This window comes from Hemitrygon akajei, chromosome 15 (genome assembly GCF_048418815.1).
Source record: "Hemitrygon akajei chromosome 15, sHemAka1.3, whole genome shotgun sequence".
Taxonomy (NCBI): domain Eukaryota; kingdom Metazoa; phylum Chordata; class Chondrichthyes; order Myliobatiformes; family Dasyatidae; genus Hemitrygon; species Hemitrygon akajei.
Window position 1 is genome coordinate 74063921 of NC_133138.1, and position 20771 is coordinate 74084691.

Genomic DNA, 20771 nt, shown 5'->3' on the forward strand with positions numbered 1-20771 from the left:
TGGAGCAACATATAAAATAGTGGAAGAACTCAGCAAGTCAAGCAGCATTTATGGAGGGAAATGGGCCCTCAACATTTCAGGTTAAGATCCTTCATTGGCTATTCATAACCATACTACAGATATACTAACGATAAATAAAAATGTTCTTTAACACTGCTATTTTATCCCATCCAAACAATCCCCTGCTTGAATTCTCCCTCACATTTCGTCACTTCAAATCTCTCATGCTGCTGGAAGCTTTCCAATTATCTTCCAGCCCTCATACCTGTTCCTGATCCTTACTCTGTTCTTCTCCTACCGCCATGCCTCTTTTTGTACCCATATACAAATTTCACATAGATTTACTTTATCCTCTTACACCTTACTGATTTCCTTTGATCTCAACAAGAGATCTCTTTTCTTATGAGTTTTTGTTTAGCTTATCTGAACCTTTCCTGAACACAAAAAGGATTATGAAACAAAAGGGCTCTTTTAAAAAAATATCTTTACTGAAAGCAATAAAAGAGGATGAAAGCTCAATTGAATTTGCCTTTCCCAAACTGAACAATGTTCAGTAGTTTATGAGATACTTCCTCTTCCCATCTAAAGACACTTTCAATTCTGGCACATTATTTTAATGTCAGTGCAATTTACCACTAAAGAAAATCTATTTATGACTACAAGTAGAACTGAGCAAAGTCATGAAATGTTGCTTGCCAGAACCTTGAACTTTGTCTTTTTGAGATGCAACCGAATCCATGAATACTTCTTCTGGTACTCTGATTTTATAATATATGCTTCTTATTACTTTCTAAATTCTTATCTGCTTTGTAATGATATATTTTCCACATATATTTCTTCTAGTTTTAAGACCCATTATACTGCAGGGTCTAGAAATTGGAATTCACCCATTTCCTGTGCACTGTGTCCCAAGACTGGCCCTAATGCCAAATCAGAAACCACCAGAAACAAAACTTGAAAATTAAGACATTCTTCCTTTATGAAGATGCACTTGTTTTTTCTTTACTGCTTAGGAAGGAATAAAAATTGATCGATGCATCTTGTGCACTCCGACACATACTAATTAGAAATAATGACAATGGTGTGCCAACCAGTTAGAAAAGGAGTCATCTTCCCATACCAGGCTCAGGTTACCATGGAGACAGAGGTCAAATGAGGAAAGTTGAAACAAAGTGGAAGTAATCTGACCGTGGATGTGGGGAAGAAGGAACTAGCGACACATCAATCTTGTGGGGAAATGTGCCCAAGAGGCATGGCCGATCATGCTCCTTGACTGCAGATGCTCCTCAGCCCCCGCAATCATGGACATGTCGATGAAGGGAAGCACTCCACAGCCACACAAGAACTCCTTTTTAACTAATAACTGTGCCAAAGTTTGCTCCCTGCACATGATACAGACCAAGGTTTTTCAAAACTTTCAGATATCTTACTACCCTGCACCCCACCCCCACACCATCCAGGCCATGCACCCTTCTCGCAACTGCCATCAGAAAGAGATACAGGAGCCTTATGTCCCACACCACCAGGTTTTGGAACAGTTATTACCCTTCAACTACCAGGCTCCTGAACCAATGTGAATAACTTCAGTCACCATTACTTTCAACTGATTCCACGACCTTTGGACTCACTTGCAAGAACTCAAACTCATGTTCTCAGCATCATTTATTTATTCATGATTGTTATTATTTGGTTTCTGTATTAGCACAGTTTGTCTTTTTTAGCACATTGGTTATTTTTGTTCATGTTGTTTTTCATTGATTCTATTGCATTTCTTTGTTCCACTGTGTAGAAAATTAATCTCAGGGTGGTATATGGTGATTATATCCTTATTTTGATAATAAACTTACTTTGCACTTTGAATGTGAAAGATTTGCTGTATATAACGCAAGTTCTTTCTAAGCTATATAGAACAGCTCAAGCCACACCTCGTATTTCATTTGCTTAACCTTCAAGAAAACTTTGCCATTGCTGAACAGAATGAAAGGTGCATGCCACGCGCCTTTTCAATTTGTTCATAGTGATAAATCCAGGATGAAGTTGGCTTTCATCAGGACCACCAGCACCAAAGAAAATAATCAAATCTTAAAAGTCGCTGACTAGATTATGAAGGGGCAGAAACTGCTTTAGGGTCCCTGATGCAATAAACTACCAGTTTACCCATTGATTCCAAATGGGGACTGGGTTTGTCAGTGCAGGGTCTCTGGGCAGGTACCATTACCTTGCGATGTCCTCCTGCGAAAATTCAAAGTTTTACCCACTCGACCGGGGGTTCCCAACCATTTTTTTAATGCCATGAACCCCCTACCATTAACCGCGAGGCCTGTGAATCCTAGATTGGGAACTCCTGCACTTGATCTTTTCTTACAGAGAACCATTACCTGCATCCGGTTACCAACAGCAAAATGTAAATGCTTTGGGTTTCTGGATTACCTGAAGCAAAAGCTTGAACACACCACTTCCAAGGAGAAAGGAAAATTAAAAGGAAAGATTCTTTACACAATATGTGGATAGGTTGATTAGAGGAGAGCCCCTACTGGACCTGGTACTGGGCAATGAAAGTGGTCAAGTGACAGATATCTCAGTGGATGACCACATCTCCCTGACCTTCAGCATAGCTGTGGACAGAGATAGGAGCGGGCAGTAAGGGAAAGTATTGGGGGGAGGGGGTGGTTAATTTTGTTACTATTAGGCAGGAACTTGGGAGTGTAAACAAGAAACAGATGTTTTCAGATAACTATAAAATGGAAAATGTGGAGCTTGCTTAGGGAGGACTTGGGATGGGATTCTGGATAGGTTTGTCCCATTGAGGCAGAGAAAGGATGGTATAGTGAAGGAGCTACAGTTGACAGTGGAAGTGGAATATCTAGACAAGAGGAGAAATGAAGCATACTTAAGGTTTAACAAGAAAGGATCAGATGCAGCTCTTGAGAGTTATACTTATAGAGGAGGTATGTAAAGTTATGAAAGAATGGAGAACAGAGAGCTATGTGGAACTGGCAGGGAAGAGTTGAGACCTGGTGCAATCAACCATGGTCATAATGAACAGGCTTGTGGGGCCAGGTGACATAAATGTACTCCATTTTCTTTGTCAATTTGTTATTGTATAATAATTACTAAGATTTTATTGGTGCATAGGTTGAGAAAAGGGCATTTTATCTTCATCAGGATGTTGCTACTGAAAGCCTGAAAATTTTGAGCATTAGCATTTAGACTCTGACCCTGGTTAGTGTGTTGATGTCTGATCTCCTAATCGTGCTCTCTTCATTGCACAATTGGCAGACAGCAGCACCACAGGAATTAATTACATTCCAGAGGTTTAATGGTTTCACGATTTCCTGAGATTAATTTTAAAGTCATAGTGATAAGTGTTCACCAGTGGAGGGGCTATTATGTTAAAAGACTGCAGCAAACATTAGTAAATACTTTGCTAAATTATGTTAATGATCTTTACCTCGATAATCAGCACACCCTCATTAACTTTTATTTTGGTGACAAAGTCATTCAAACTCTTCCAGCCTTCCGAGGACAATACAGAGTCTTTGATCGCCTGTTACTAATTTACCAAATTCAGTGAAAATAGTTGTTCACTATGCAGCTGGTTTAGGGGGTTTAAAATTAAGAGTTCACCCACACCTCCATTATGTTTACTTATTCCACTGTCAAACTCTATTTTGGAGCACACTTAAAATCACATTGCTTTTCACCTTTACTATTATTCTATTGAACCATTTACATTTTATGGCTTGACGACTATTGCAGTAATGTGCTGTTTAAAAACTACATATGGTATTTCAAGAGTTGCCCAACTAATTTACTCCATATCATTGCCTTTGTTGTTAGCCAATATGAATAAGTCCTGATACCCCTGATTTGCATGCCTTTGCTACCTGTAATCTCATAAATACCCGGCAATCTCAACGCAGCTTTTTTTGCTGCTCCTGATTATTTGGTTGATATTTCTTTTCACTATTCCCTTTCTCAAGGTGAATAACTTCACATTTCTGCATTGAGCTACAGCTGCCAACTATTTGTCCTGCTGTATTCTTTTCTGTAATTTGATCCCACTAGCAAACTTCAGCATTATTCCTCATGTTTACGCACAAATCACTAATAATGAAAGATGAAGCAGGCCCTGGAGCACATCTCCAAAGTACAAGAATTTTCAAATCCCACTAATCTGGAAAAAGCTGTTTCAACTGTTTCCTTTCCTCAACGCATTCCTATAGCTACACTTTAGTACTAGTTCAGCTTATTTTCATAACCAGTCACCTATTTGATGGCTTATTTAACTCCTTCTGAAAGCCAACCTGTATGAATACAAAAGAATTCTTTTCTTCAACACACCATGTGATTTCTCTCAGTTCAAATAAACTGGATGTCTTTTGTAAGATGATGTTAATTGCCCGAGATTAGCCCATCTTTCAAAGAATGTATTAATTTATTCTACATTATGGACACTCAACTGAGACGCAACTAGGATATATAAAATTTTCTGCCTTACTCTATTCCCTGTATTTCTTTGAGAAAGCCTTCCAAAGAACAACTGAAATTTGTGTTTTCTTGTTAACATAGAAAAACATTCCAAAGCACTCAAGCATAAACAGACAGGGACACCAGCAAAGAATATTTTCAAAGAAGTTTGGAAATTATATTTATGGCTTGGACTATCCTCTTCAATAATCCTGTGGTCAATTTCCATTATAATGCAGTTTATAAATGAATATTTTCTTTATTCCTGTCATACCAGCAGGCATTCTTTCCCCTTCTTATTCAGGTGGTATTATGTAGACTATTAGTCTTTCATTTTCTCAGCTTGTCTCTTTTGCTCAGCTTTATTTCTTTAACTTCTACCTCTGTCATAGTTCTATTTTGTAATATCCTTCTGCCTTAATGCATACATTTTTTCTGATTAAATTGCTTATTAATAGGTTTCTGCCTCCAATTTAAACCCTGATAAATATATTTAACCCATAATTTATTCATATCTTTATCGTTCTTTTCTATACAATTAGTTTTCTCCTTTGCTTTCCAATCTGCTCCCCATACTGACTCCTCCTTGTGTTTAACATTTCAAATGGATCATAGTTCAGTGACAGCCAAAACATATTCATCTGTCTGCTTCTCAACTGCTTTCCTTGCTTCCTTAGCCAGGATCGAATCTAATGTATTTTGTCTCACCTTTTTGGATTAGCAGCAAGTAGACCAAAGACTCACTGTTTTGCCTCTACTTCTTGAGTATATTTAAAGAGTTCTTTGTTTCATTCTTTCACACAACGTTTAAATTATCTATCATCTTGTACTTCATTAATAAAATTAACATTTTCATTATCCCTAATGAAAATGTTCTAGTCTAAAGACAATCAATAATATTTCAGTCATGATAATATCATCATTTATAACTTTTCAAATGAGTGCCTCTAGTTTCTAGATTTTATTCCTATTGTCCTTTTGTTTGAAACGATTGATCCATTTATAACACTCACTGCTCTTTCAATTTTCTCTCAAGGGACGCCTTTCCTGCCAACTTCTATTTGTCTTTATTTCATGGCTTTTCTGATCCTATTTTCCCCCTCCCTGAATCCATTCCAGTCGCTATAGATGATTTTGCTCTTCGCTGTTGATTCTTCCTCTACCATTTTACAAAGTAACATTCTCCCGCATTATTTACATAAAACTTTATTAAAGGCTGTGCCTTCAGTTATCCAAGTTCTAAACCTCTCCATCTCCTTTGCTCTATTGTCATGAAAGGTCCAGTCATAACTTCCCAAGTATTGATGGCCAAGGACTGGAGAATTGCAACTGTTATATCTTTGTTCAAAAAAGGATGCAGGAGTCCAGTCAGTCTAACCTCACTGGAGAAAGGTTTAGATTGATAAAAATGGAACAGAATTATCCACTATTTGGACATGTGCTGATTGATTAGGGAGATTTAGTAAGGATTTGGCAAAGTGGCAAAAGGTGCTTCGAAGTAGGTACAGAGGGGACGTCAGGGGTAAGTTTTTCAACGCAGAGTGGTGGGTGTGTGGAATGTACTCCTGGCGCCAGTTGTGCAGGCAGGTACCATAAGGTCTTTTAAGAGACTCCTGGATAGCTAAATGAAACTTAGAAAAATAGAGGGCTATGTGGTAGGGTAATTCTAGGTAGTTTCTAGAGCAGGTTACATGGTTGGCACAACACCGTGGGCCGAAGTGCTGTAGATTTCTATGTTCTATGTTCAAATCATGTCTTAAGGAACTTGGTAAGAATTATGTTTATTAGTAACAGAAATTAAGTGTGGATGATGTGGTGGATGGTAACAGACTTAAAGGAGATAAAGAATGGCTGATGGGATTATGATGAAATGTAATTCAGAAACGTGCAAATTTACAGTTTAGTAGGAGGAACAAGGAGAGGTAATGTGAATTAGAACAATTCAGAAGGCATCAAAGAACAGATTCTGAGAATGGAGTATGTGGGCATAGGACATTGAGACAGGGTAGTCTGAGTCAGGTTAAAAAAAGCATATGTGATCTTGAAACTTAGAAACAGAGGAGTAAAAAAAAGCGAGGAATAGGTAATCAATTTTAAAATCACAACCAAAGCAATGTTATAATATATTTTAATGAAGACCAAGAAAACCACTGATCTGGTTGGAAATCTGAAATAAAACTAGGAAATCCTCAGTAGGATTTTTTGTAGAACCATTGTGGACTCAAAGGACTGAACGGCCTCTGTCGTGCAGTAACTTGTTCAAAGTTATGTGACAATGTCAACTTGTGTTCAATAAGGAGCTATGTGCTCTTTTAAAACATATCATAGCCTGTGTGAAATTGTTTCAGCTTAGTTGTTCAGTTTTGTTTTAGAATATAGACCAGCAGAGCACAGTATAGGCCTTTATACTTTACTCCAATCCCCTACTTTATACTTATACCCCCATACTTTATAACATTCATCTTCAAATTATGTCCCCTTGTACTAGCCTGAGAAAAAAAGTGCCAGCTGTCCACCCCGCCTTGCTCAGCCTTTCCTCACAAGACACATTCTCTAATCCAGGCAGCAGCCTGGTAAATCTCCTCTACACTCTAAAGCTTTCACATCCTTCCTTTAATGAGGTGACCAATACTGAACACAATACTCCAGGTGTGGTCTAACCAGAGTTTATAAAACTGCATCATTACCTCGTGGCTCTTGAATTCAGTTCCCCGACTAATGAAAGCCAACATGCCAATTGCCTTCTTAACCAGCCCATCAACCTATGCTTCAACTTTGAGGGAGCTATGGATGTGAACCCCAAGATCCCTGCTGTGAATCTTGTCATTAACCCTGTATTCTGCCTTCAAGCTTGACCTTCCAAAGTGCATCACTTCACACTTCTGGATTGAACTTCATGTGCCATGTCCCAGCCTCGTTCTGCATCCCGCTAATGCCCCGTTGTAATTGATGACTATCTTCTACACTAATCACAACAACACCAATCTTCGTGTCATCTGCAAACTTATTAACCCACCCTTCTTCATCCAAGTCATTTATAAAAATCAAAGAGTGAGGTTACAGAATAGGTCCCTGTGGAACACCACTAGTCACTGATTTCCAAGCAGAATGAGCTCCATCTACTACCACACTTTGCCTTCTTTGGGCATGCCAGTTTTGAATCCATTCAGCCAAATTTCTCTGAAATCTCATTCCTCCTGACTTCCTTATGAGCCTACCATGAGGAATCTTGTCAAACACCCTACGAAAACCCATATACACCACATCCATCTTCATCAATTTGTTTTGGCACTTCCTCGAAAAAGTCATCCAGGCTTGCGAGCCATGACCTGCTCCTCACACTGCCATTCTGACTTTCTCTAATTAGCCTACGTGCAAAAGAAGACAAACTGTGCAGAAAATAATATTGAGAACATGAGATGTAAAGTGCTTGAAAGTGAGTCTGCAGGTCATTCAATCAGTTCAGAAATAGCAGTGAATGAAGTGAGTCACACCTGTTCAGGAACCTGATTGTTCCTGAAGTAAGTGGTGTGGCACCTAAAGCTCGTGCATCTCAATTCTGATGGCAGCAATAAGGACAGGGCAGGCTGTGGATGCTGCTTTCTTGTGACAGCTCTCCATGTAAGTGTACTCAATGGTGGAGAGGACTTTGGTACACTGACCACTTAACCGATCAAGCCCCCTTACACAATAGACAATAGGTGCAGAAGTAGACCATTCGGCCCTTCAAGCCTGCACTGCCATTTTGAGATCATGGCTGATCAACTACTATCAATACCCGGTTCCTGCCTTGTCCCCATATCCCTTGATTCCCCTATCCATAAGATACCTATCTAGCTCCTTCTTGAAAGCATCCAGAGAATTGGCCTCCACTACCTTCTGAGGCAGTGCATTCCAGACCCCCACAACTCTCTGGGAGAAGAAGTTTTTTCTTAACTCTGTCCTAAATGACCTACCCCTTATTCTCAAACCATGCCCTCTGGTACTGGACTCTCCCAGCATCTGGAACATATTTCCTGCCTCTATCTTGTCCAATCCCTTAATAATCTTATATGTTTCAATCAGATCCCCTCTCAATCTCCTTAATTCCAGTGTGTACAAGCCCAGTCTCTCTAACCTCTCTGTGTAAGACAGTCCAGACATCCCAGGAATTAACCTCGTGAATCTACACTGCACTTCCTCTACAGCCAGGATGTCCTTCCTTAACCCTGGAGACCAAAACTGTACACAATACTCCAGATGTGGTCTCACCAGGGCTCTGTACAAATGCAAGAGGATTTCCTTGCTCTTGTACTCAATTCCCTTTGTAATAAAGGCCAACATTCCATTAGCCTTCTTCACTGCCTGCTGCACTTGCTCATTCACCTTCAGTGACTGATGAACAAGGACTCCTAGATCTATTTGTATTTCTCCCTTACCTAACTCTACACCATTCAGATAATATTCTGCCTTCCTGTTCTTACTCCCAAAGTGGATAACCTCACACTTATTCACATTAAATGTCATCTGCCAAGTATCTGCCCACTCGCCCAGCCTATCCAAGTCACCCTGAATTCTCCTAACATCCTCATCACATGTCACACTGCCACCCAGCTTAGTATCATCAGCAAATTTGCTGATGTTATTTTCAATGCCTTCATCCAAATCGTTGACGTAAATCCCGTTCATTTCAATTTGATTAGCCCCACACTTCTACAAGCACATTTTTCCCCAAGTACTTTCTTAAATAAGAAAAATATTACAGAATATTAGGGAAAATGTTCTTGCATGATCTCAACTGCAATTAAATTCAAAGGTTCACAAAATACAGTTCTTTTATCAGAGCTCTTTCATCTCTGCAGGTGACTAGAATTACACAAAATCATTGTGCTCCTTTGATGGGTTTGCTTCTAATGCATCAAGGAGAAGTGTGGCATTACTTCCGGCTAATGAAGCAAGAAAACTATTTGAGCATTAACTATCATCTATTCAAAGTACAAGAAGAAGACTTAAGTTCTATTTGATGCTATGTATGAAGCACTTTTTGAAAACCTACTGCAAAGAAAACCACCCTTTTAGTGTACCTCCAAAAGGTGTGGGTGCAACTTTTGAGTTAACCCTACAACATACATTTCAAAAATCAATAGTAGCCACAATTAATACAAGTTCAAACACCAGCTCCTCATTACTTCCCCAAAGGCAATGTGACAGCAAGTTTTCCCCCCATTAACAATGATTTTCCTAAATGCTTTACAGAATTGTTAAATTAAATGTTAGATTTGTTAAATGTTTGTTAGATTTGTGGCATTTGTTAAAAAAAAGATACCAACTGAAAAAAAAGGAACTAATGGAAAACAATACAGAAGTTTGAGGGTCTCTAGAACCCTAACCCACGATGTTGAATGCGCTTAGCGGCTCTCCAGAATCAGACAGTCAGTATTTAGTCCATGGCTAGGCGACTGAGAAGGGAAATAATTCTATACCCGTTATTTAAAAGGTTATTTAAAAAAAGATCTTCCCCAATAATGCCAGCCAACTTGTCATGGGCACCCATTACCACTGCCAGTAATGTATCCAGGCAGAAGTGTAATTAACAGATCTAAAAAAAAAAGTCATATTATTTGCTTTAGTACAACCACCATTTTTTTTTAAATGCTATTAAAAACAGAAAATAAGAGCGTTTTTCATGAGAAAGGCGATTTCTTAATTTGTCGGCAAAAATATCACTCGTTTGTCAGGAAGTACTTGGCTTGGAGCCAGAGGAACTTGCTCCAAATCCCAAATTACAGGGAACACAAAAGGAGCGCGTTATTTATATTTCATTTTTAGAAGCCAATGTCAGCATAATCTTTTGTTTTATGCAACTGTTTTTGCATGAAAGTAGATAATGCTGATTTTTTAAAAAAGAAATGAATTACTGTGTACATAAATATTGCTGACAAAGGAAGGGATGAGCGATCCCCGCCACTTCTCACAACGGCACCAGCGCAAATCTACAACAGATTTGGACTATCCGAAAATATCGCTAAAGTGGTGTGGCGCAAACAAGATGCTGAATTTGAGCAATCGCCGACCCCATGGAGCTGTTAATTATTTCAAGAGAAACAGGCTATCATGCTGCTGATTGTTACTCATCATTTCTGAATTTAGCCCACATTGAGGAAACGGAGCGTCACCCACGCCCTTTGCAACAGAGATCAAGCTACAGTTAGATCTTAGTCATTTTAAATCACGGTTAAGTAGGCCAATCGCTTAAAGCCATTTACAATTTTGAATGCCCGCCAATAACATTATTATTCGGACTGTTTAAGATCCCAAAATCAAAGCATACCAGCTTTCAGTTTACAAATTTCTGGAAACAGCTCTCTAATTTCTCCACCCAACAAAGGAAACATTCCACATGTAAAGCTCCGAAAGAAGTTTAAAGATATTTTATTAAATTATTTTGATGACCAGCTCAGTCTGCCAATGCTTTGGGTATATTTCCCTTATTCAAAATCAAATATGTCTCCCTTAATCTCTCACCAGTTTTTATTAACCTCTGTCGTAAGCATATTTCACTGAAGTTTCAGTGAAGTATTTGCCCGATTCTAATCGTGTTTGAGCAGAGATCATCTGACCTTGAAGCAACATTAACAAAGGGATCAGAGAAGTTGCAGGCGAATTAAGGAAAGTTTAACGCCCTGCAAACTGAACTCACCCCAGAAGGAAACAGCTGCACAGACAGAGTGCCCTTTTGCCTCCTTACCTGACCGTGGTGCAGGTTGCGTCCTTGCGGGGTATCCTCCGGGCTGAAGTAGAGCCTGGTGCTGGCCAGCAGCTGCTGGCGGCTGCGGTCCTCCCACAGGAGCTGCAGCTCGGCGATGCATTCGGGCTCATGGGGCTGGCATCTGACAAAGAGGAATTGGCCGAGCCTGGCCGTCAGCGTCCTCGGCGCCTTCCCTTGGCCGGAGGAGCCGGGCTCCGGCAAGCTGAAAGCCCTGTAGAAAGTATAGGGTCCGTGGGAGCCGCAGGGAGAACCGATCCACTGGAGAGTGGATGAGCAGACGGAGAGCGAAGAGAGAGACAGGGGAAGAGAAACAAAGGAGCAAAGCCATTAATAACAAGTATCCCTGAAACAAAACACATTGTATGAAACTTCACTGCATTCCCCTCTAAATAAGCCAGCAAGAGCCCTCTGGCAACCTCCCAGGCTGTCTTCTCTCAGACACACAGTTCCTTCTGCAATCCAAGTTTCGCTTAAACTTTCTTCCCCTGAAGTAACTCTCAAAGGAGAGAGAAAAAAAAAACTTTTTAACCTTTCTGTGAGTGTGATTTTTTTTACCTCGATTTTCAGCGGCTCCATATCTCCTCCGGCAGTCGGCTGAAACAGCTAGGTCCTGGCAGCTGCGCGCCTCGCTGTTTAATTTACAACAACACGAGAATACGGGAGAGAAAAAAAAAACAATAAGAGGGGGAAATTTAAAAAAAACGTCAACAACTTCCCGCAGAAGTCCAGGGAAAACAAAGAACAAAGGATAATGAGCAAACCCGGAAACAGTTCTCTCAATTTCAAACTCAGCAAGTCCATCCATCCCAATGCATAAATAATATCTGAATATTATTAAATACCCTGGCACTCCTCCCACGCCCTCCTTGTTTTTGGACACGCGGAATTTCCTTACATCGTTTATTTCTCCAGTTAAGGTCCAAACTTTGTTATTGCTGTTATGCCTTTCTTGAAAATAAAGTTTTAAAAAATTCTACCCAGCTGCAAGGAAGGCGTGACGTCACGGGGTTGTTGCGAGGGAATGAGTTTCCAACAGGCAAACTTCAATTGGGAAAGGAATCCCTCTAAAGAAAATAATGGGAAGTGGAAAGCAGGATTTTGTTTTGCTGGGATTAGGATTTAGTCCGAGTGAAGAACGAGACAAAAGGAAAGGAAATCGGGAACACGGGACGAGCGGAGAATATTGCTGTTGAACCCGCCCGTACCAGGATGATAGCTTATTCCGGAGAGAATTCCTAGAAATCTGAGACAAAAGTAGAAACTATGAGGAAAGATCCCAGGAATGTGAAATTCAGGACACTGTATGTAAGGAAACTGGAATTGGCCGTGCTCAGAATCTTTTGTTTTCGCAGGGTGCCCTTTGAACGATTTTCTTCCCCGCTAGCATGTCTTCTAAAGACCGGCAGGAGGGACCAGAATGAGCAGGTGAGTAGTTTGTGAGATAGTGCACTCGTTTATACGTAGCCCAGTCTAACAGACAACAAAACCGGTCTCTTTTTCCATCTACTATGTCTACACTTCTCATTACCTTGAGAAAGCAGTCAACATGGTTTAGAACCCTTCCCGTTCCTGTCATTCGTGCTTTTACCCTCTTCCATCAGGTAGAAGATACAAAAGTTTGAGAAAACTTCCCACCAGGCTCAAGGCCTGCCTCTGCCCTGCTGTTATAAGACTCATGGACGGACCTTTTACTTCATAAAGGTGAACTCTTGATTTCTCAGTCTATTTTATCATAGCCCTTGCACTTAATTTCTCTACCTGCACTGCACTCTAACTGCAACAATATATTCCGCATTGTTATTAATTTCTTTTTTGTACTACCATAATGAGATGATTTGCCTGGATGGCGTGCAAACAAACGCGTTTAATAGTATACATGAGGAAATCTGCTGATGCTGGAAATTCCAGCAACACACACACAAAATGCTGGTGGAACACAGCAGGCCAGGCAGCATCTATAGGAAGATGTACAGTCGACGTTTCGGGCTGTGACCCTTGGTCAGGACCCTTTATCCTGACAAAGGGTCTCGGCCCGAAACGTCGACTATGCTTCTTCCTATAGATGCTGCCTGGCCTGCTGTGTTCCACCAGCATTTTGTGTGTGTCGTTTAATAGTATCATTACAATAATAATCCAATTATCATGCAAGAGCCTTGTCTGCACTTTCAGAGAGCCTAGTAAAAAAAAAAACCATAATCACCTCCTGATCAACAGTGTGGTTGTCTCTTAAATGCCCTCTAAAACCTCTGACAAACCAGTTAGTTCAAGAATAGTTAGGGCTGGCCTTGCTAGCATCCCAGATTCCAGAGATAAATTTTTAAAAAATAGATGACCTTTTGCTTTTATCTCATTACTATTTATGGGATTCTGCTGTATTGTGTTTTCCTACAATGCTGGCTTCTTCTAATAAATAGTTCATTGTCTAGAGTGCCCTGTATAAATGCAAGTTATTTCCCCCCCCCCCCTGTAATTGTGAATGCTCCCAATAAAGAGTGCATCTGAAATTAATTTTATTGGAAATAAGGCTGGGAGTTTATAATCTCAGTAAAGAGTAAAATAATAGATTTCTAAAAATAATATTGAAGGAATGCAATGTTGGGAACCTAAAATTAGTAATATCCTCCTTCAGTGTGTATAATCCCAGCAGAGATGGGAATGGAACCTAGTTTACGAAAGAACTAGCTGATGCAAATCATGCTGTGATCCCAAGTTTGATAATAGTTTCTCTGAAAACAAATCTGTCTTTGAATCTGACATTGGAAATGCTTTGTTTGCAAATAAGGTTGAATAATGTGAGGCCAGGAATGGTATCAGGTTCTAAATAAAATAATAGAACAATAATTTCTGTTGACAGATGGCTAGGATTCAGAAATATAGACTGTTTGCTGTAGATTTACGGGTAGGTGTGGGCCAGTACTTTACAAGATGTAAAGAAATGTGCTTCTCACAGGGCAGGTATGCCTTTATAGAGCGAGGCTTGGAAATGTACAAATGAAATCCCAATGAAGGGTCTCAGCCCCAAATGTTGCCTGTTTATTTCCCTTCATAGATGCCGCCTAATATGCTGAGTTCCTCCACGATTTTGTGTGTGTTAATCCGACTCTTAATATGTCATTTGTAGAGTGGGGGAGAGGGTTTTCACAGAATTAAAGTAGGGATCAATTTGCTGTATTTGTGAGTGGTATGGGATAAAGTCACTCATTGAGAAGGTTAGTCATGGACTGGAAATATTCTTCCAATAGTGAATAAAACTGGCATTTATTTCTCAGACAGGCTGACGGGGAACTCTACAGAAAGTTTAGAAATTTGCACCCTCAGCAACACAGACAGCTTGTTGTAAAGGGAGACGGGCAGAATGGGGGGGGTGGGGGGTCATAGCATTGGAAACATAGGTCCTGTGGATTGAAAGTGGTGGAGGCTTTCTCAAGAGGAAGATACATTAAAAAAAACCCTAGAGTGAGATATCTGATGTCACAAGCCAAAGCAAGTAACTAAAACTGGAAGCAGCTTCCTGTGGAAAAATGAGTACATGGTTTGAATCTTTGTGATCTGTGACGAATGATCAACATGCTGGATCTACCTGACCTCAGTTGTAACTTCCTACTATTGTCATGACTTGAGCAAGAGTTGCAATTAACATTGATAAATATTTTACTGCATCTCCCAGGCTTTCCTATTTATCTACCGAGTCCATGTTACCCGTAGTTGTAGAATATTTCTAGCAGCACTTTTTATTGCTGTCACATTGCAATACTTACCATGAGATAAAACAATGTAAAATGAATTGTGGTTGGCTCTGCCGATGTGTCCTTTAAGCAGATTGCATGGTTTATGGAAAATCTCTGGAAGCATTCCACATTGAAACCTTATCAGTTAAACCAGACTTTTCAGCGGAGGGAGCTTGCTGCAATTTATATGTACATTTTAACCAAATTTTAAGTGATACTTTGTGACCAACTAATCAATACAGTAAAGGTCGTGACGTGGCAGCAAATTTCTGGATCCAAAATGAAGAATTTTCAATTTAATGTAGGGCACTTTGGTTTGTTTGTTGACAAAGGTTGGTTAAATGAAGTGAATGACCTTTTTCTGAGCTGTGCTTTGTTATTGACTTGTGTCCTCACATGGCAGAGGCTTGTATGTAGTTACCAGCAGCAAAGGGGCTACCAGGGATCTGTGTGCTCACTACACCCTCAAGCACCAACAGAGAGAGAGAGAGAGGACACACACACACACACACACATCCCCCACCCCCATGGTTCAATTTAATATAAGAGAATGCATAGAATAAATTTTTACTCTTCAGAGTTGCCCAACCCTTGCCAACATGGCCTCTTTTCATTCCAAACTCCAGGGCAGGAATACTTGCAACATGAAGCAAAATACCAAATCAAAATGTTTTAAATAACTTGGCATGCATTAAGTGGTAATAGATTAATAAGTGCAGGAACCTGCTGAGCTAAAGGGAAATGAGTTTGGTTATCTCTATCGTGTTCACAGCTTGTTGCCCAGGGTTTAACTGTGCTCCAGGACATAACTATTGGTCAGGTGGTGCTCAGCAGCAGAAAAAGAAGTGTTCCTTCAGCTAAAGACATTTTTCCATGATCTGTTCGTATGGGTGCTGGAACGGTTTCCCAGAAGGAAATGGGAGGACCACAAATGAACCAACTGTGATTGAGCAACAGTAAAAACAAAATGCTAGAACACAGCAGTTAATACAATGAACAAACTTTAGGTTATGGTTTTATTTGTAATTACTGTTGAATGTGCTAATAAGTGGCACTGCTCTCTAGAGAGAATGGGGTTGTTATATTGACTTTATATTTAGGAAGTTGCTGTGCTGCAGACACCCGAATGATGAGAAGTGGGCACAATTGACATTTGTTTGTTATAGCTCTGCAGTGCTATTTTTCTTTTAAGTGTTAACTGACACGTTTTCCAATACATGGAGGAAGGAGGAATGTAAAAACTGCTAATTCTGTAAAAAAAATTGTAAAAACATCTAGAGAACATGGAAACTTAGGGAGAGGTTCTAAATGTTACAGAACTAAAGGCATCAGGAAATTGAGAGCTTCAAAATTCTCACTTTACTGTGACTCCACCTGTCTCAGACAGAAATGTAACAATGGAAACAGTCAAGAAACTATCACCAAGCTTTCATAAACATGAGCAAGTCTGCAGATGCTGGAAATCCAAGCAACACGCACAAAATGCTAGAGGAACTCAGGCAGCATCTATGGAAAAGAGTACAGTCAACTTTTCTGGCCGAGAACCGTTATCAGGACTGGAAAAAAGATGAGGAGTCATAGTAAGAACGAAACGCCAGTGGTGTTTTACCTCTTCTCACCTGTCTATTACTTCCCTCTTGGTTCACTCTCCTCTCCTATCAGATTCCTTCTTCTCCAGCCCTTTACCTTTCTCACCCTATCACCTTCCAGCTAGCCTCCTTACCCTCCCCCCATCTTTTTATTGTGGCATCTTCTCCCTTCCTTTCCAGCCCAGCAGAAGGATCTCAGCCTGAAACATCAACTGTCCATATTCATTTCCATAGGTGCTGCTTGACCTGCTGAGTTCCTCCAGCATTTTGTGTGTATCCCTAAGGTTTGTTGGTTACCAATTAATTGATAAAGAGAAAATGATTATTAACTTAGAAGAAATCTGATGTATATTCAAAATGTTACTGTAGTGTAAGACAAGTTTTCACAACAGGCTTCTGGGACATAGATTAAATATCTTTCATTATACTGTTGCCATAGAATTATAGAGAGATACAGTTTGGGAACAGCCCTTCAGCCCATCGTGTTCATGTGGACTATCAAACATCCAGCCTAGGCCCATTTTATTCTCCCCACAACCCCATCTACTTTCCTGGATTCTACAAGTCAGCTACCAACTAAGGGTAATTTACAGGGGCAATTGAACATCTTTGGGATGTAGGAGGTAACTGGAATACTTTTGAGAAAACCCATGTGGTCACAAAGAGAACTTGCAAACTTCAGACAGCCGATCACGTTGTCATATGGGCAAAGTCTAATTGATAGGAGAGTCAGCATGACATTATCAAAATTTTTGTTTTGTCAGCCGACTTACAGAAATATGAGCTCCAGTTAATATTACTGTCATTTCATTTTAGTATTTCCCAGAGTACAAGTTGTATGAACTTTTAGCCACAGGTTACTATCGATGCAATGCTCCTCAGACAGGTTGAAGAGGTCAATACTCCCCAATGCCATTAGGCTTTACAATTCAACCGCCAGGACTTAAGAACTTTTTAAAAGCTATTATTAATGCTTTTTGAGATAGTGATTTAGATGCATATCATATTTTTTTACTGAGTTAAGTATTGTATGTAATTAGTTTTGCTACAACAAGTGTATGGGACATTGGAAAAAAAGTTGAATTTCCCCATGGGGATGAATAAAGTATCTATCTATCTATCTATCTAAAATTAATTCTTGGGCATATCATGTTTCTTTTAAGTCTTTGGTTATGGATTTGAGCTTGGTTCAGAATCACAAAGCGATGAAGTGTTTTATTATTCAAAGGTTCAAAGGTCCAATTTAATGTCAGAGAAATGTATACAATATACATCCTGAAATGCTTTTTCTTTGCAAACATTAACAAAAACAGAGAAGTGCCACAAAGAATGAACGACAGTTAAACATAAGAACCCCGAAGTCTCATTACAAGTCCAATAACATCCTACTAACAAGTTTCTCTACCTACGTTTTCTGCTGAAGTTAGTCAAAGCAATCCAGAAAGGAAAAATAAAGTAGAAGGTGCTACATTGTAGACACTAAACATCTGAAATAAAATTAAAAATGTTGTAAGTATTAAGGCAGCACCAGTGGAGAGAACTAGGGTTAATGTTTCCAGTTAATGACTTTTCATGAAAACTAGATGTTGGAAAACAAATGTGTTTTAAATTGCAGAAAGGAGAGGGGTGGTGAGAATATGGCAAAAGAGGCCAAGAAACTATGGTAAAGAGGGGAGAAAAACTTAATCCAGGGAAGATCTGCTGGGAGAGAGAGAGGTAGTAATGAATTCAATAGTAATGAAAAAAATCACAGATGCTGGAAATCTGAAATAAATGAGAATGGTTAAAATACACAACAGGTCAGTTAATGACTGTTGAGAAAGAAACAATTATTGAATGATTTAATCAGCTGATGCTTCAGTGCCTAATCTCTAGAGTATCATTTTATTGCTGACTCATAATTTCATTCTGAGTCAGCACAAGTGTATTTGTTTATACAGGAAATATATTTCACTTCAACTTGAACACTCTGTTCCAGTCTTTCTTTTGTAGAGATGGACTCATAAAGACCATAGAGCAGGGTTTCCCAACCTGGGGTCCACGGACCCCTTCTTTAATGAAATTGACCCACGGCACAACGGTTGGGAACTTCTGCACTAGAGAGACAAATCCTTGAGTTCAAGTTCACTATAGACATTTTATTCACGTTGAATATCTTTAAAAGGCCTAGTTGTTGTATCTAGTGTTCAGCAGGGATTTCTTCTAGTTCGATATTTACTGTTTAGGGCAGCCATGCAGGTCCTGAAATTCTGACTGTCCTTGTCCACTCAGATGCAGAAGGATTCTTCCTTTCTGTATCTGTAACAATTGTATTTGTTAGCCCTGAGCCGAACCCCCAAACCAGGAGGACCACTCTGGCCTGTACCCTTTGCCCTGATGTTATGAGTGACCCTACCAAGAGCCAAAGCATAAAGCCCTGTCTGCAGCCAATATAGCTCTCCGGGTCATTGAAGCACACAGACCTTCAAATCGTGGCAAGGTTGTGGTCTGGAGTTGCTCCACAGCAAATTAACCCAGCTAGCTGTACCCTACGGTATCTGTCAGTGGATTATGAACTTCCTGACCGAAAGGAAGCAATTTGTAAGGCTGGCTCCTCCTTGACTGATCCGATGTCTATAGGCATAGGCTCTCCCCACAGGGTTGTGCTCTTTCACCCCTCCTATTCTCACTTTATACTCATTTCTGTACCTCCACAGACAAAGCTATTCAAATCCTAATGTTTGCGGATGACACTGCTGTGATTGATCTCCTCCTCCCTAATGATGTGATTTGCTATCAAAGGGAGGTAGACTGTCTTGCAGCATGGTGTGCTCATAACAACTTGGAGCTTAATGCTATTAAGACAGTTGTAATAAGGATTGACTTCCACCAACAACACCCTACCTGCCCCACTTAGAAATTAATGGCCAGGCATTGTCTGTGGTCGAATCATTCAAATTCTTGGGGACAACCATTACCAATGTATCGAAGCATCATGCTCTTCACTCGGAAAGCCCAGCAGAGATTGTTCTTCCTATGCCAGCTTTGGAAACCTAACCTCACAGGGCATACATATCCTGATGATGAATTTTTATTCAGCCATTGTTGAGTGTCGTGTCAATATTTGGTTTCCTGCTGTCTCCTCCCTCTCCAAGTCTAGGTTGCAGTGAGCGGTCCCCTCAGCGGAGAAGATTGTCGGCTAACAAAATTAAAAGAAGAAAAGAGCCGAAAAAATTATTGCCAACTCCACCCATCCTAGCAGTCACCTATTCACCAAATTGCCATCAGGGAGATGCTACAAGTCCATCACCATCAGAACTACATGTCATCTCCGAAGCTTCTTTCCTGTAGCTATCCAAGCTTCTCAAAATAACTCAGTCAGGTGAAATACCCTAACTGTCTCTGCACAACATCTGTTAAATGGTCTTTCCTGCTCTCCTTGGTTTGTTTATTATTATTGAGTCTGTTGATATGTTTACATTGATTATTGATGCTTGCACATGTGACAGTTCTACTAAGTGTTGATTGCTCATGGATGTTTGCACTATTGTCTTGTAAAGTGTTGGTTACTATTGCATTGTCTGTTATAGTATGGATCTGTGTTTTATGTTTGGCAGCAAACCACAATTAATTTTGGTATGTTTCACATACTGACAATAAAGTGATTCTGATTCTCTTGGAGGCTTAGTTTGATAGTTTTGCTTTTAGTAAATCTGCTCTGGTTACAGTCTGTCATGCCATCTTATAAACTATTTGTTCTTTACTTATCCAAAGACTAGAATAACAAGAAGGGTTTGTATTAATGTCAGTGAGCAATTTACAATAACAAGGGTACTCTTAACCCAGAAAATGTTCAGTCCCTCAATAAAAGACTGAACATGGAAGTTGACATCTCAGTTAGTAGGAGACCAGGACTTCCTATCAGCAGTGATGCTAAGAAAAATACATGATTGAGAGACACCCTAAAATTATATCCAGAATAGCAAACTAAATTGTATTTTATAAGTGATAATTTGCCTGATGTTGAACATAATGTATCAATGTCAAAGTGCATTTTTGGCAGTGTATGTGCTCCATTATCCTCACAAATTGTGAATGCTTTCCAGTCTTATTACTAAATCACCAACAGAGGCAATATATAGAAATGTGTTCAAGGTTAGGCAAAGGACACTGATACCCTGCTGAGTTTGACTCCTCAGAGTGCTGATTTTCTATCGTATTCTTGATCCTCCAATCCAAACACTCACAGCTACGTCA

General features: G+C 39.8%; 1 protein-coding gene and 1 long non-coding RNA gene across 7 annotated transcripts in view; one reads left to right on the forward strand and one right to left on the reverse strand.

The window, feature by feature from the left end:
- LOC140739454 (AT-rich interactive domain-containing protein 5B-like) overlaps window positions 1-11958 on the reverse strand; it is a 165310-nt gene extending 153352 nt beyond the window's left edge. For 2 of the 6 annotated variants that reach the window (XR_012101645.1, XR_012101644.1), the window contains exons 1-2: window positions 11774-11955; window positions 11198-11476 (exon numbers count right to left, since the gene is read on the reverse strand). Coding sequence is in view for 3 of the 6 variants with exons in the window: in XM_073067765.1 (XP_072923866.1) it covers window positions 11198-11476; window positions 11774-11794 (300 nt within the window). In the remaining 3 variants the exon portion in view is untranslated. Of the gene's footprint in view, window positions 1-11197; window positions 11477-11773 lie in introns of all 6 variants that reach the window. The other 4 variants (XR_012101643.1, XM_073067766.1, XM_073067765.1 and 1 more) reach the window with 2 other exon arrangements.
- Window positions 11959-12130: 172 nt separating this feature from the next.
- On the forward strand, window positions 12131-20193 carry LOC140739455 (uncharacterized). Its single transcript, XR_012101646.1, has 3 exons — window positions 12131-12643; window positions 12820-12919; window positions 19675-20193. It is a non-coding gene; the product is annotated as an uncharacterized lncRNA (long non-coding RNA).
- Window positions 20194-20771: the final 578 nt, after the last annotated feature.